At 40.4% G+C, this 16,559-nt stretch overlaps 1 protein-coding gene across 19 annotated transcripts in view; it reads left to right on the top strand.

Moving 5' to 3' along the window:
• khdrbs2 (KH domain containing, RNA binding, signal transduction associated 2) overlaps positions 1-5,265 on the top strand; it is a 44,884-nt gene extending 39,619 nt beyond the window's left edge. For 2 of the 19 annotated variants that reach the window (XM_037465519.2, XM_037465517.2), the window contains 3 exons: positions 570-630; positions 2,278-2,395; positions 3,228-5,265. In XM_037465519.2, the coding sequence (XP_037321416.2) occupies positions 570-630; positions 2,278-2,395; positions 3,228-3,233 (185 nt within the window). In that variant the 3' untranslated portion in view covers positions 3,234-5,265. Of the gene's footprint in view, positions 1-569; positions 631-2,277; positions 2,396-3,227 lie in introns of those variants that run through there. The other 17 variants (XM_037465518.2, XM_037465526.2, XM_037465522.2 and 14 more) reach the window with 15 other exon arrangements.
• Positions 5,266-16,559: the final 11,294 nt, after the last annotated feature.

Below are 16,559 nucleotides of genomic sequence, written 5' to 3'. Positions count from 1 at the left end.
ATTCCGTCATAGTCCATCACAGCGATTTTAATTCTCTTTTGTGATCAGTACACCTGAAGCCTGGCTCTCATTAAGAGTGTAGATCACGGGACTGAAAGGAAGACTAAACACTAAGCAGGTAATCCAAAAATAATAACAATAATAATAATAGTAATTTAATTAGCTAATGCTAACTTCCACTTAAAAAAAAGTAAACCTTCCCTTTTAACCCCAAATAAAAAAAACTCAAGTCACGAAATAAATAGTTCATACAGAATACAGCTAAACTGTGTTAAAATAAATAACAATAAAAGACACTAAAATAATGTCGGATAAACTTAACATCACCTCAGTGATAGAGATACATTCCAACAATTTGCTAAGAACATTACTAAAATGTTATTTATAACACCTTGAATTGGTTTACTTTTTTCACGGTGATGGAACGCAGAGACTGTTCTGGGATCTGCGTTGTATAAATTAAACATAACGCTGCATGCAGTCTGTGTGTCTCTACCTGTTTATTGTTGGTGATATATATATATAGAAGTGAAATATTCCTAATCATAATGTTTTGTCTTTCTCTATAGTTAACGAAACACACTTGAGTGCGATTTTGGTCAAGATTTCGGTCAGAGACAAATCTAACAGGTGAGTGGAATTATTCACCAGGAGTGTGTCACTTTGCGAGTACTGCAGCCCACGTGTGTCCAATTTGATTGAAGTGATTTACTTTTCGCATTTAAATGAGACGTAAGTCACAGGAAGCCGGCAGGTTTAGCTCCTTAAGCCTGATTGATTTCATTTTCCAATGTTAATGAGTAAGAGTTTTTTCAAAGACTTGATGATTGAAGACCGAAATTGTCCATTTATGTTTTGTGATTAAGAGTATTATTCCCTTGTGATTTACTGGGCGCACAATGTCAAATGATGGAAATATATTAATCTCCATCTCGATACACAATATCATGAATTCACCATAAGAGATCATTTACATCAACTACAAATGCTACAATACCCAGTTTTTCTAAGTCTGACATCTCATTAAAAAACACAATAAGACACAGATATGCAATTAAAATAATTGAAACAAGAAAATTAAAGGAAATTAAATATTACTTCAAATACAGTGTGATTTGATTTGAAGGTTAATTACACATACACTACAAGGAAAACCAAACCGCAGAACTCATTTATTAAATATAAATAACATTTACTGTACCTATTTCCTATTATTAAATTCCACTTTCTGTCAAAAAAGTGTGTCATTTTTTTTTATTCGCACCACTCATTTTTGCCGTTTCTGCAATAAATTACATTTGTGAGTATTTTTCACCCTCCCTGTAGACAGATACGTGCTGGCCTATTCATAATTCATGCTCTTCTTCTCACATTTTTCCAAAGGTGCAATTCTTTTTGAAAATGTATTCTTGGCATGAAACCGTAATTGCACACTTGTGCTGTTAATGCATAACAAGATTTATGAACAAAGCTGACCCAGAGGAGCAAGAAGCAGCACCAATAGTTTTTTTTTATTGGTGCTTAAGTGTTAGAAGATACACCCTGCTGTAAGGCTGCAATACGTCATGGCTTGCCATTTATCTTTCCTCAAATTATATGTAATGTAATTAATGTAGCAAGTGTTTTTAGCAAAACACCCACCAAATGTAATCACTCTTTATGCAATGTAGTCACAACTGCAAAGCATGTTAAGATGATCAATTTGAGGTAAGCAACACAACATTCAAGTCATTTATTTTCAAACAACTTAACTAAAATAGTGTGATCATTATATCATTGTTAAAAGAAATGGGTACATGAATATATATGTAGAGCTAAGGACTTTTATTTTCTTGTTGCAGCTTCACTGTAGTTAATACGTAACCAGGATCAAACAGATCTCAAACAGATGTGTCAATAGTAAGTCCCATCCGAAAATATTTTACTGTCTAAAGGTTTGGCATTTATTCTGAGCTGGGGAAACTAAAGACATTACTCAAGCAAATTGTATTAAATATATGCATTCAAGGGGACTGACCTACTTTTGTGAAAGCAAAACTTTACAAAGCAATTTCCTAATTTAAAGTAGAATAAAATCATAGCAGATTCTAATTATATCAGTCTTTTTCACATTTTATTGTATGATGATGTGCCAGTCGCATGGACATTGTAAACAAAATAATAGAAATGCTTTGTAGTGGGTCGAATTACTTTAAGTTGTATTGTACAATTACTACAATAACCTGCAGTACTGTAACACAACTCACATCATCCCCCCTTTGACTTTCTGCAAAACAGCCTTTTCTACTCGTACTGCTTCTTTCCAGAGCAGAAGGCAGAAGAATCTGTTCCCAGAGGACTGAGGACGGCACTCAGCCACCAGCCACCAGACATGCCATCAGTCAGGAGAGTGCCTGTACGTATTTCCCGTTATACACAAAGTATCTGTAAATTATTACTCCTTGGTCCCGGGCTGAAAAAAATGGTTTTTGAGGTTACATGAACAATTGCTGTGCCATCTTAATGCAAAATTCGACCAGTTTCTTTATTAGTGGAGATATCATGAAACTACCAAGACTAAAATGATGACGATCAAATGACTAAATGAACAGTTGTAAATATAATTTCCTCTTTTTAACTATTCCTCCGTCCTTGCTTAAAACCAACTCCTGTGTTTATTTGCATGTATGATCTTGCGTGAACAGTGTCTCTGAAACTCTTGTATGTATGCCAGAGACGCTCATGCAGGACTCGCCAGAATCGCTCTCCATTTTCATAACAAGACTGCTGCCAGCTCGACAGCGGCCAAGAGCCCAAATCTCAAAGCCCGCTACGGATGTTGATGCATTTCTTAAAGTGAACGCCACAGATAAAACCCTCCCATTCAGATTCAGGAAAAGGATAAACAAAAGAAGATCCATTACTCATTGTATATTGTCTTGTTTTGCACAAAGAACAGAGATTAAAGTGCTTAAAGTCTTTACAGCTGCTTTAACATCTTTTCGCCATTAGTCGACACGTGAATGCGGTGATTCTTGTCCATTAGTCTGCAGCCTCGGGCGCAATAAAAAGAACTGGCAGCTGTTTATTTTTTGCTTTGCCAAGTTCATCGCATTTGCTTACATTGTTAATGAAGCATTTACATTTGTCATAGAATACATATTAGTTTATTTAGTGAATCGCCTGCTTATGCATCTGTTCCCGTGCAACCAGTAAAGATGCATTCGGTCGGTATGTTTTGCACACAGAGATGACAGGAGGAAAGGTGATGGAACATGAAACACGATGGTGAAGACAAATGACTCACAGGTAAGGAGCTGATTGTGTTTATTAGGTGTTAATGTTCTCTATTAGAATAACACGCATGCCAATCATCTTTGACTGTGTGTTTGCATTTGATTTGCTCTGCAGTGAAGTAGTAGACTGAGTCTCGCACAGGCCCAACCTAAAAGTATGTCTTCCTTGGGGAAAAAACAATGTAAAAGTCTTCAACTAATGGATCTTATAATTTAACTAATTGACATGGGCTCATGTTGGATTGTTGAATCCAATTGGAGGTACTATTTCCTTCAGTCTTTACTTTGACTGATGTTTTTTCCAAGTGTGGGGTCATATTTGGCAAAAGGGTTGTAAGAAACTTATTGTCAACTCCCATTTACAGTATTTACAGAGTATGTTGAAAAAACAACCTTAACCCCAGTGCTTTACAGATATAAATAAACCAACATTTTGGGAAATCCTCACACGCATTGGAATGCCTGAACCACATCACCATCCACGCGTGAAGAACCAGCAAGAGAGAGTGTCATAGTCCCTCAAACAGTACCAAGGTACCACCATGTGCTTATGTTAATAGAAATCCCCATCTTGGCCTGGACATAGAAAGAGAGCCTTCCACAGCCAGCTGGTCCCGAGGTCCATCTAACTGCACGAGGCCTCAGGACAGCCCTCACCATCTGGCCCAGCCGAATTATAGCTTTAAGGGACAGTGTGCAACGTATTGGGGGGATATTGGCCAATATTGAAAATAATCCTCTTTTAATCAGTTTATAATCACACTATAGAATGGTTATGTTTTCCTGAGCTTAGCATTTAACATTTGTGTCTACGTGGGGAGCGAAAGGACATGGCCTTTAGTTTAATACGTTATCTGAAGGGAGGGAAGCATTACAGCATTACCTTACAGATGCTTTTCATTAGTAATGTTAAACATTCTGCTGTAATGTATTATCTCGCTACAGTGTGCATTTGCTCTGATCTACTCCACCACAGACAAACACAAACCTCTAGATGAGGATACAAGTTACACACTGCCCCTTTAATAAAATAACACAAAAACTTAAAACATACTAAGCTATTTGGCTCTAAACAAACAAATGTATATACAGCGGCAAAACTGTGAACAGATTCAGTGAGGACACAACCCGACTTAAAGGCCTACAGAAGACCGGTCCGGTCAGCTAATCTCAGAGATTTGGATGCACTTTCTGAGCAGCCTTAATTGTGTCAGCACCAACAAAGGAGTAAAATGCATCAGCACATTTTACAGCTGTTGTCCTTACAGCTCACACCCTTTTTTTCTTTTACATGTGAAACTATTAATGTCAAAACAATGAACGGCTTTTCAAATGTTGTCAATTGTTTATAAATGTCCGTAAACAAAGAAGAATGACTAATCTATACAGTAGCCCTAGAATACATGAACATACGTGCACACCTTTCAGCCCTCAAATCTTTTCTTTGACAGGTCGTCAGTGACAGGACGTTGAGAGGGGCTGGGGGGACCTCGGTGGGCCCTTGGGCCCGGCCTTTCCCTCTCAGGCCCCTGCTGCCACCCCTTGGAAGACAATCTCAAAGACGTTTAGACTCCAGCAGCGTGTCTACAATGTGCTGCCATCAAAGGACCACTAGGTGTGCTTCTGACAAGCCACTTTCTAAAAAAGAAAGGTTCATGTGAGAGAACACACACACACAGACACACACAGACAGAGTGAATGCAGTGCCCTTTGTGTTGGGGGGATCAAATGAGACCCCAGTCAGTGTCCTGGGCCCTGTGCAGGCCTCCGGACCACAAAAGCGGACCCAAAATAAGTTGCACTAAGTTAATTAGGGCTTTGGTGACATCACAGGGCAATACTTCAGTGGGGAGAAGTTGGCTCACAGCACTTTTGAGCATTTCGGACTTTGACGCACTGATCAGAGAGCAAGGTATTGTGGGTGTGTGGCACAAGGATCTGCACCGTGCCTCTGCTTTTGGCAGGGCCAGCAGTCCTCCGGTGAGCCCCCCCCCCCGCACTACGACCACCACCGACCAAGCGTGCTGCTGACTGACGCCCCATGAGTACGCGCTCCGTTGAGGGGCTTTGCGGCGGCGAGGGGAGCACAGAGGAAACACCTTGGTGATCCCAGGTAGCCCGGTACACCTGTTCTGTTGATTTGTGCTGCTGCCACAGACAGAGCACCAGCCGAGTGGGGCCTCTCTCTACTACGTCTGGGGCACCCTTGTGATCACATGACCTCTGTGGAGACTGGACCAACGTCATACCTCAGAATGCCCCTTACTAAAGAGTGCAATGCTGCTGCAATGAAGTCTTATTACTGAAAATAATATTTATCCATTTTAATGTCCATGTATGGATAAACGCTTTGTTCCTACAGAGTTTCAGTGGAGGCATTTCATCTGCAATTGTGAGAAAATATTGCAGAAAAGGGAAGTAAAATGACAACGAAATCATTAGAGCATAAGAGCTTTTTATTTCTCAAAGTCATTTGAAAATAAAATTTCAAAACGACTTTAATTTACATACTTTTGTCAAGTTATTGAAGAAAGAAGCACATATTGGCGTCATAATGGTTTAATTAATGCACTTTAGAGCGACGGTGTGTAAAAATGTTTTTCCTTTCTTGCGGAAGCAGGAGAGAAGGACAGAGAGAAATGCAAAACAATGTAATTGGCTTTGTGAACCTACTGTGTCTATCTTAAAGAAATAGTGCCCCTATATGTTCTTAACATGCTAATCTGTAAAAGCTGAGGTGAGAGAGGGGAGGTCTGTCTTCTATCTGCTGCACAACCAGCCAAAATGTCAGGGGCTCAAAGGAATGGTTCTACAGATTATTATACAGGCCAAAATGAGTAGTTTGACATTTTTGACAGATTCGCTTTGTTGCTGTCAGAGACAAACAGATTGATACCATTTCCTATCTGACCTTTGAATGGGACGCGACTGCGAGGCCAATTTATTGTCAACTGAAACAAACACACGCAAACAAGCAGTGAAAAGCATTGTCTGAAACTAAATAAGAACGATCCTTTAAGAAGGACTCAAACTGAACTGAAACAATAACGCCTGATTAAAATGAAATAAAAAATTTAAAACAAACACATTTTTGCTGTATTTTCTGAGCGTCATATTAAAGTTGATGGCAAATTGTGTCTTTGGACTTGAACTGCATATATATAGTATGTACAGTATATACAATATTTGGTTTTTGGTATTTGGTTTTCTCCTTTCAGTGTTTTTTTTTTGATTCATCATTTTTTTTTTGCTACCATGAATCGCATTCCTGATGGACAATATCATTGTTTACTTGGGCTTAACAATGCAAGTGTTACACTTTAATATGAAGAGGTCCTCAGGTTACCAAACCTTCCTTACAGCCAAAATCTAACCCAGCTGCCAGTCCACATGCTGTCGGACTGCAGCTTATTGTCCCTTCTGTTCAGTTTTATTATAGCTAGTGTTTGCATGAATGCTCGAAAGTAAAAGCCATCAACACTGGAAACAACAAACTCTCAACAAGACTGCACTTTCTCTCTTTTATTCCTGTTGTCATCTGCCATTACCAACGTGAGTGCACCCCGTGTCTGTTCCCGGTAAATGGTTCACTTAGTGAAGGCAACACGAACATGTTAGTTTATTTAGCGCGTCGCGTCCACTGCTGGCGTTTCTGCCAACTGTCAAAGCTGTTTTACGAGCTCAACCCGCCGCCGGAATAAAGTTCAGCCCGAAGACACAGCTCCAATGCATCATGTGACTGCGGTGATTGACAGAAGCAATGCGAGGATTCCACTGTAAATAATTGTTATTGAATGTTGTGTTCTCGTTCGTTCATCGTTGACACGCAAAAGAAAATGAATCAATAGCCTCGTAAAACAGGCACATCCCAGCCTCCGCAACCGTTGTCAGGGCCGACGAGTGAGAATGCATGCAGCGGATCATGCATTGTTTATCTGTTTTGGCAGAAAGGGGAAGACGGATCCCATCGAAACATCCACCCTTGATTCTTGCATTTGTTAAATTCATTTGCTCCGTGAAACACACCCCACACACCCCGTCACGCAGGATGGCTTTTATCTACCTCAATATCAATTGATCTAAGTATTTGAAACACAAAGTCACCGAAGTGGGTCAGGATCTAGGCGAGTCCCCACAATTGTTTGACTATGCAAAGCAGCGCACGGTTATAACACACAGCGTTTCCCCCGAGCCAGCGACGGGTACCTGAGCAAACTCAGCTCTGTTTAGACAGCTGCTGGATGAGCCAGAATAGAAAATGAGGGCTTATAAGCCGGCAAAATCTAAAAGGGTCTCTCCACCGGCGTGGCACTTAATGCAACCGTGTGCAGAGTCTGAGTTCTAGACGTGTTTGTGATGGTTTTTTGTTGTTGTTCTTGTTACGACAGCAGGCCTGGGATCTGAGCCAGGTGAACCAAGGTGAGGACGTAGAGCTTGAGCTGCGGTTTTGTTGAAGTTAAATGTAGACACATCACTCGCCCGCATCTGATCTTTTGCACAAAAGCCGGCCTCCTCCGGCTCATTAGAGCCATTTTTGGAGAGGAGATGAGTTTTGACGTGTTTTGTTGCTTTGTCGATGTTGATGAGCTAAGCAGCCAGCGAGTGAACCGGGCTGATTGTTTTCTACTGATGATGTATAGTACACAAAACATCGCCATTAAAACAACGCTGGTTCGACACACAGTTTGTTTTGGTTAATAACATTGGGGGAGATGTTTTGCAGGAAGCAGATTTTCTTAAAGCATTTGTAACAAGTTGACATCGCCCTTTTTAAAAGAAATTGTTCCACCAGAAATTGACAGGAATTATTATAACCATTTGGGCTCAAGGTGTGAGTCCCTCACAAGGAAATGTAAACAAAGCCTCTCTGAATAATGTCTTCAAACAGAGAGAGGAGTCTCTTCCCTTTGAGAGTATTTGCATGCATAATGCAGATACAAGCTGCTAAATACATCTCCATATTTAGAATACAAATGGAAATTTATAAATAAACATTATTTTCTTTGCAGCTGAGCTTCAGACACAAAAGAATTCACAAAAGAATTCAACAGGATACGGTGATGGTAGTCAATGATATCGTTAGTGATGGCAGGCGTCCATCACCTACAAACTATCCACTTAATAAAGATTAACATATATATATATGTAATATCAGGAGTTAATGTGATACAGTACCACATTAACTATGTTGATGTGTCCTGACCAAAAACCAGAAGCAAGTTCTGTGAAGCTGTCCATAGTGTGTCAAACGTGACTCGATAATAGTTTTTAAAAAGAACTCGGTATACATAATTAATGTGTTCCTTTCAATGATCTTCTGTTTTTAATGCCTTCTATATCTAAGTTTTATTAACTCAGTGTTCTTCATTTGAACAGCGTTTGCCTAAATAATGCTTAGTAGTTTATTTTGGTGCAACATGAAACTTGTTTCTGCAATGGACTTGTTTTGAACATCTATGGAATATTGATGGAGGAAGTTTCCATTACTTTAAAAGTCTAAAACGGCAAAGTTACGAGCAAATATGACATGTTGTATATTTATAAATTATGATTTTGTGATATTAACATAATTAAGCACCATGCCACGAGTGATAATGAGTTTACCACCATGCGGGGGTTCACTGTTCCATGGATCTTCTCACGTTCTGTGTGCTTTTAAATCTCACCCACTACTGCTTGTTATAGCCTCACAAGGAACAATTTGATCTTTTATCGTACTGTTTTTTAAATTTCTGGTATTACACCAGGTGAGCTGTTCAATCCACAGATTTCAATCAGCTTACAAATGACATCTCAGATTGTTGGCACCACGTGTGTTTCTCCTCTACTTCTTCTGCTGTAAGTATCCCGTGATTTACAGTGCAAGATGCTCGGCTGGATAAATGCCTCCGACAGGCGGGGCCGCGATGTAGCTGTCAAGATTTAGAGTCACTGATTCCCCCGATGAAGCCTTTTTGTTCTCCCTAGATTTCATCTATTTTCATAGCCAAGGAAATTAAACCCAGTTGTTGATTTTCGATCTGGATGACAAAAATACAAACGGCAACGATCGCTCGGAGGGCTGATGTTGGAGTTGATGCGTCCGGCTGACTCGAAAAAACAGCAGGATATTGATTCAGCCGTTGATTGTCAGTCGAGGTCATGTTTGAGTCTTTTTCTCCCTGAGTAGGGACTTTAATGAAGAGCATACAGCAAGTCTGCACTTTCTATAGGGAACTCTTTTCAGCAGAACAAGTGAAACTACTTAGTTTTGTCACATCTCTGCAAAGGACACTCGATGACAGTGAGCAACTAAACGGCACTCTAACATACGACAGCCCAACGTGCAGCATAACGGAGAATCATCGACTGCTTCAGCGGGTTTCAAAGGAGAGTTAATCCGTCAACTCTGCAGCATCAAACGTGTGTGTACAAATGATGGTTGATAACAAGCACTTTACACTTTGCTTATTGCACATGAAGGTGAATGCAACTATCCATTGGAGACATAATTCATAACTGATGCTTTCTACTGAGAAGCCAATCAAATAATAATGAATAGAGTAAAAAAGATCAGAGCTTTATTTTGTTTTACATTTTCAAAGGAAGTAAAACGCTTTATTTGTTTATTGTTTTCATCACCAACAGATGAGAAAACAAATCAAAACTTATTTTATTTTAACATGCACGTTTTCCTATGCATTTAACCATTATTCTTCCCTCACTAAATTCCTAATTTACCAAATTTGTATAGACTAGTTGGTCAAGTATGTGTAGCAAAGACTGCTGCAGAAAGTTCCCTTAACAGAAAGTCAATGTCTTTTTTTCTTTATGTATCATAAACAATACATTTTGTTCAGCAACATAAGACTCACACATTAACAGCACTGTCTTGAGTTTTGAATCATAAATATATCACTTCACGTTACCATCACCAAGCTAAAGTGTTCACGAGCATGATGACTTGCACTAGATTTAACTTCTCATAATGACATTTGTAACAAAAGTAACATTTACTAGCTAGCTTTACAATTGTTTGTTTTCCGGGTTAAATGCTTTAGCTCAATCTGGTATTACAGAAATATATCAAAAGGAAATCAATATACAGATGCATGCAAGCTGCATGAGAAAAGAGAAGGAAAAAGTTAATAAAGCTCTTGCACTACATTATTTATTTATTAGACATCTGACAGCGATCGTGCACATCTTTTGTCAGTTTTGGGGGAGGTAAGCATAGTGTGTGAATAGCATAGTGTTAGAATCATAAACACTCACAGCTCAAACACAACTGAATGATTTTTGCAGTGCTTCTTATTTCCTCGGTAAAACGCTCGAAGGGTTTGCAGCAGTTAGCTCCAGAAGTTAATTACGAGCTTACTTTGACCTCACCTTTTCGGTGCGGCGACCCGCGGGGCTTTGTTTTCGTTTTGTCTAAAGTGAAAGGAGTCTGCATCATTTCAGCATTGAATAAAAGGCAACTATGCAAGAACAGACACGTGTCAATGGGAAGAAAATGTTAACATGCCTTTCAAAAGAAATTATGTTTTCATGTTAATGTAATAAGTGGATTATCATTCTCAAATGCCACTTTTACAGATGTGCGGTTGCTCAGTTTGACTGTCTTGTACACAATTTACGTACAAATGCTGTGGCCAATAGAGCTGCGGTGGCTCGAGGGCAACCCTATATGAAACACAATTACAAAAAAGAATGAGTCATCAGTCGGGGTGTATACTGTCTGAGCCGTGTCAAGTGTTGACAGTCACTAATGTAAATCTGAGTTCCTGGCTCCAATGTGCACACGTGTGCGACCTTCCACAGCTAAGGCATCAAACTAAAGACAATTATGGGGCTTAGGAAAAATGCAGTTTTCTAAAGAGAGTGGGGCTGGAGACCCTGTGAAGATAAAAAATGCATGTCAGTAGTAAAAAAAAAAAAACAGCTCCCTGAGGGTGCAAAAGCTATGAACCACAAGAAGGAGATTAACCGATTTAGCTGTGAGCGAGAGGTGAGTTCGCCCCCCCCCCTCTCCACCAGACCATTTCTAAAATGCTATTTTTTTTTTAAACAAATGTTCCACGACAGGTGGGATTTAATGAAGAAAATAAAAGTGCCGCAGGAGAGGTTTGTTCTAACAATAAATCCGGTGATTTAAAAGGCACAAAAGCAGAGAAAATTGGAATTGTCCACAATTCTTAAAACAAAAGATTGGCTTTCAATTTTAAAATATTCCTTTTGTCAACCCGCCACATGGTCACGCCTACAGGAGGGACCACAACGTGACATCGAGGCAGCTGTGTGCTCTGATTCCAGTAACGGCAACTCATGAGCTCCAATAATAAAAGACGACGGCAGGTATGCTATTCATCTTTTGTTGACCTTAAATTATAAAGGATGGTGTGAGACGCAGTGCACTGTCACAGCAATTTATTGAGAAGTCACCAACGTGTTCCTCTTTAGGCAGCGTGTCAACATAGAAAATAAGACGGGACAATTTCTTTCTTTTTTTTAATACACAAATCAATCTCAAAGGGACAATCTGGTGGACTGCAGTGAATTCTCATCAATCCGTCAACAGTCTGTCAGAGATGAAATCAAGGAGATTGCTCTTCACTCTGTTTCCCCAAAGCTTTTCCAATTCTTATCTCCTGTCTGAACGGGGCTGACACCGACCTAACTCCGTGTCAATTCGTTATGTCTCCACCGACACTCCCTGCAGGGAGGAAGGACGGGCACTCAGCCGGTTGATTGTCAGGGCCATTATGTCCCCCCCAATATCCCACAGTCCCTGCTTCCACAATCCCCCCCCCCCCCCCCCCCCCATTAACAAGGGGCTTCGCTTTCCGCTTCCCCTTTGATGTGGCACACTCTGCTGCACATTGCTTTTTAATATGTGTGACTGAATCCACTTAACTGGCAGTGAGAGGAAGTGAGAAGACTGTTTTTCTGAAGTGCTGCGTTGCCTTCGAATGCCCCTCTGTTGCTTATTGATATGCGAGTAGTGGGTCTGCGTGCGCGCTACAGACAGCAGCCGGTTAGCTTAGCACAAAGAGTGCTAACCGGGATGACCAACCGGGCCTGTGGGACCCCCCCACCCCGTTACACAGCCGTCATTTTGAATCAGGAAACGTTTATTGCCATCATATGTCAGACATACGTGGAATTTGACTTGGTGGTTGGTGCATGACGGAAGACAACCGACAACAATAATGGACATAACAGACAACGCAGTGCAGCAATAAGATAAAAATATAATAAAATATATGCTATGGGTTAGTACGCTAAAGCTATGGATTAGTAAGTTAAGAAATAAAGATAAAATACAAAATAAAAATAAAGGTAAAGTGCTCCAGCTAAACAGAAAGTGAAAGTGACAAAGTGAATGTGAACTCAACCAAACCCACGAAAATCTGTCCACAGACAAACTTCTCGCAGGGACACTTCTGTGGGAGTAAGATCCTGTAGTAAGGAACCCCATGTTGCCATGATGACACACACACACAAACACGCGTACAACAACACTAGTACCGTTATGTAGCATGTTCTGTAGGACGGTAAATGCAGACGGATGAGTTGCATTTCCAAGTCAAATTTGGATATAAAACAGGTTGGTCTCGTTACATTTGGTCATAAAAGCTGAAATAACTCAGGGGAATAATAACTGCAACATAAGCCGCCTCCTCAGTCAGGCAAAATATAGTGGATCAAATAGATGGTCAGTGTTTACTGAGCAGATAGATCCACAAAAATGGGAAGAAGGGGAAAAAACAAATTACATGTTTGCGATGCAGCGATTTTAAACCTGTTTTCCAAAGCAGGGTTTTATTTTACCAACTAATTCCCCTCTCCCACAGTTTTTGTCCGACACAGAGTCTAACACGGAGCAACGGCATGGCTGCAGGTGAAGCTTCGAAAGAGTACCCAGCTTGTGAGTAAAAGTTAATCACATGAGCAGCGGCTCCCACATCTGTCAGGTTAATGAGATCAGGGAACGCCGAGGGGGACGAGGGTGAGTTTATGTAGAGCCGCGGGAGGTTCGCCTCCACTTTTATAATATAACAGGGTCGTCACATCTGGCCAACTTTGTGCTTGGAGAGACAACTTCCTGATACATGCCAACGCAGATGTTTATTGTGAGGAGATCCACATCACACTTAAAACACGGGCAGGTTTCACATGAATCAGACAAAATGCTGATGGGGCCGTAACCGATGGTTCCATGTGATGTTACAATCAATAGCAAACGCCATCGGGAGACAGTAGTGGACACTCATCGATCTCCAGATTTCAACCAATGGAATGATGCCAACGGGTGCATACTCCACATGGTGAATAAGCCTCTTCTAGGAAGGACACATGCTGAGACATCCATTTGTAGCTACATTTTTTATTTCTCACCAAAAGTAGCATCTCTGATGCCTCTCGGTAAGAACAATCAACTCCGAGCCACACCGCGTGGTCACATTCTGCAACTGGTTTTACTGGTTTTAACAAAACACTGTGCAAAAACAAATGGAAGGAATGCATGACTTCTAATCTACAGGTGAAAAATTAGAATATTGTGCAAAAGTTCATTTATTTCAGTAATTCAACTTAACCGTCTACCAGGACATTTTAGAGCACTTCATGCTTCCTTCAGCAGACAAGCTTTATGGAGATGCTGACTTCATATTCCAGCAGGACTTGGCACCTCCCCACACTGCCAAAAAATGTCTGAGATTTTGAATTTGGCGTTTTCATAAGCTGTATGCCATAATCATCCAAAATTATATCAAATAAAGGCTTGAAATATCTTACTTTGCTTGTAATGAGTCTATATAATATATTAGTTTAACATTTTAAGTTGAATTACTGAAATAAATTTACTTACCAGATTTCGAGTTAGTCCTACGAGTGGTAGGTAAAAAATGTATCTGATTAAATTTGACATAAATGTCCCAAACACAATCCCAAGGCTCTTATTAACAGAGAGGAGCAATGTTTTTCCCAATAAAAAGCTTCCTTTGGCAGCGAAGTAAACATCCAAGTGCTGTGTGTTCAATATATTCCAATGGGACTCATGGGGGACATTTGTGTGAATCTGCAGAATAAAGGAGAGGAATGTCAGCCCCTTGCTCTCGTAAATACACATGCATTTGATGGTGGATAACATTCGCTGAATAAAACACAATAACTACAGTTTGGGAAGTTTAGTTAACATTTTCTGTCTCTGGACAGTGAGATTCAAGTTACTCAGCATCAGTTTTGGTTGTTTACAACGCTCATACTTTTTTTTTTTTAAACAAATGACAGTGATCAATGATCTAAATATCAAATGGCTACTATTCACACCTCAATTCGTATCACATAATCTCTATATTAACACCTTATAACTGTTTTAAGGGATACGACTCCTGACCTCAGCTATGTATTTCTCCCACACAGAAACCGAGTGCAACATGAAGCTGTTGTTGCTTCTAGACGCTGTTACTAATTTAACCTCTGTCAGGCTTTGCTGCAGATCCGCTCAAACTTTTTAATACCTTGAATAAAAAAAGAATTCCCAAAGATTTGGCAGGGAGTCTGCCGCATTGAGGATAAAGTTTGACTGCAGTGCAGCTAATTTGACAAGAATCCCCGAAAGCCCCAAAATGAAACGCTTAAACCTGAAAAGCTAATACTTCATCTAACCTGCACAACATTTTATCAGATCTGAGATCTGAAACGAAGAATGAAACGCTCGTTTGTGTGAGGCTGGTAGGCGAGATGTGAATGTTGGTGTTATGCAATCTTATGTGATCCTTAAATATAAACAGAAAAGAAAATGCACACAAATACCTCAATACGCCAAAGCTGCTTCAGGTGGGGCGTTTTAAATAACAAGTCAAACTGTAGTCCTCTGGGTGAAATGGAACAATGGAGTTAATGTTCAACACTACGGGCAAACAGTGGCGATATTACATATATTTTTAATATTCATTCTAAAAAAGTTGATGATGCTTTCAAACATACCGTAGGGGCTAATGTATCACCAACAGCAGAGGGGACAAAAATACAGGATGCCATCCATAAACAACACAATGAAGACCCAACAACATACAGTATCTCACCATAGGACCACCCAAAGGACAATGTAGAAATGTTACAGAACCCTCAAGTGGAATAAAAATGACCAGCAAAACAAAAGAACCTCATACTTATTAAAATTGAACATGTAATCCAAATGTCTGTTTTGAATAACGACCGAAGTGCTCTTAGAATGGGGTTGAGCGTGTTAATGGTTCCTGAGTCCGGAGTCTCCCCGATGCATGGTCTCAATTATGCATCTAATAAAACTAGGGTTCAATGAGCCGGCAGGACCAGTATTGTATTGTGTAAATGATACCATTAAATAAATAATTCACAGGATCCCTAATGTTGTCACATACAGTATCAGTCCTTCATGCACACTCATGCACCATTCAAATCAACCTGTGGGATGCTTACTGGGGCCCTGGCCACCGGAGCCCATTCATGATCTGAATATTCAAGGTGAACAAGGCACACCTGAGACAGAGCACAGCTGGTCCTGTGAAACCGCACTCTGTGGTGTGTCCTCCCCCCCCCCCTCCGCAAAAACGCAGTAAAAAAAATACAGTAGTGGTGCAGGGTCATAAAATGAAAGGTCAGTCTTTCATCATCAGTGAAGGGTCACCCCGCCTCCCAATAATTTAGCCCGACCGCTTTCATATCAAAGCAAAGAATGTTTTTAATTTCTCCAAGGAGATAAAACGTTTGTGAATTGACATTTCTTGTTCCGTTCCTTTATTGTACCAGAAGTTAATGCTTTCTTTGTTTTATATTGGAATTGATACCACCCATCTACGGGTTTAATGCAAATTGCCTTGAACATGAAATGTTTGCAGGATTTACCAGCTCCAGAGTGCAACACCCTCACAAAGCTTCACCCCAGCGAGAAGGTGCATCTCTGCATACAGATGCTCCCCGTATGTCCTCCATCACGGGCTCATGGAACAAATGTCGCAATTGGGTCGTGGATTAAATTTCTTGCCCTTGCGAATAATGCACCATCCCCAGAACACCTCTCGCCCATGTAATGAGGACTGGAAAGGAACAAAAAAAAAAAATGACACTACGGAAGTAAGCAAGGTGATGACTAATGATTGTGAATCCGTTAAGAGGGGATAAACACGGTCTCAGTCAACTGCCCGCGCAACATCTAAGAAAGCTCCGACCAAATATTTAACATCAAGCGTGTCTCGCTGACACCACCCTGGGAGCGCTCTGTTATAAATCCTCTCAGTCAGGCTCCATGCCTGCATCTTA

This window comes from Pungitius pungitius, chromosome 13 (assembly GCF_949316345.1).
Source record: "Pungitius pungitius chromosome 13, fPunPun2.1, whole genome shotgun sequence".
Taxonomy (NCBI): domain Eukaryota; kingdom Metazoa; phylum Chordata; class Actinopteri; order Perciformes; family Gasterosteidae; genus Pungitius; species Pungitius pungitius.
This window is presented reverse-complemented; position numbering and strand designations above follow the sequence as displayed.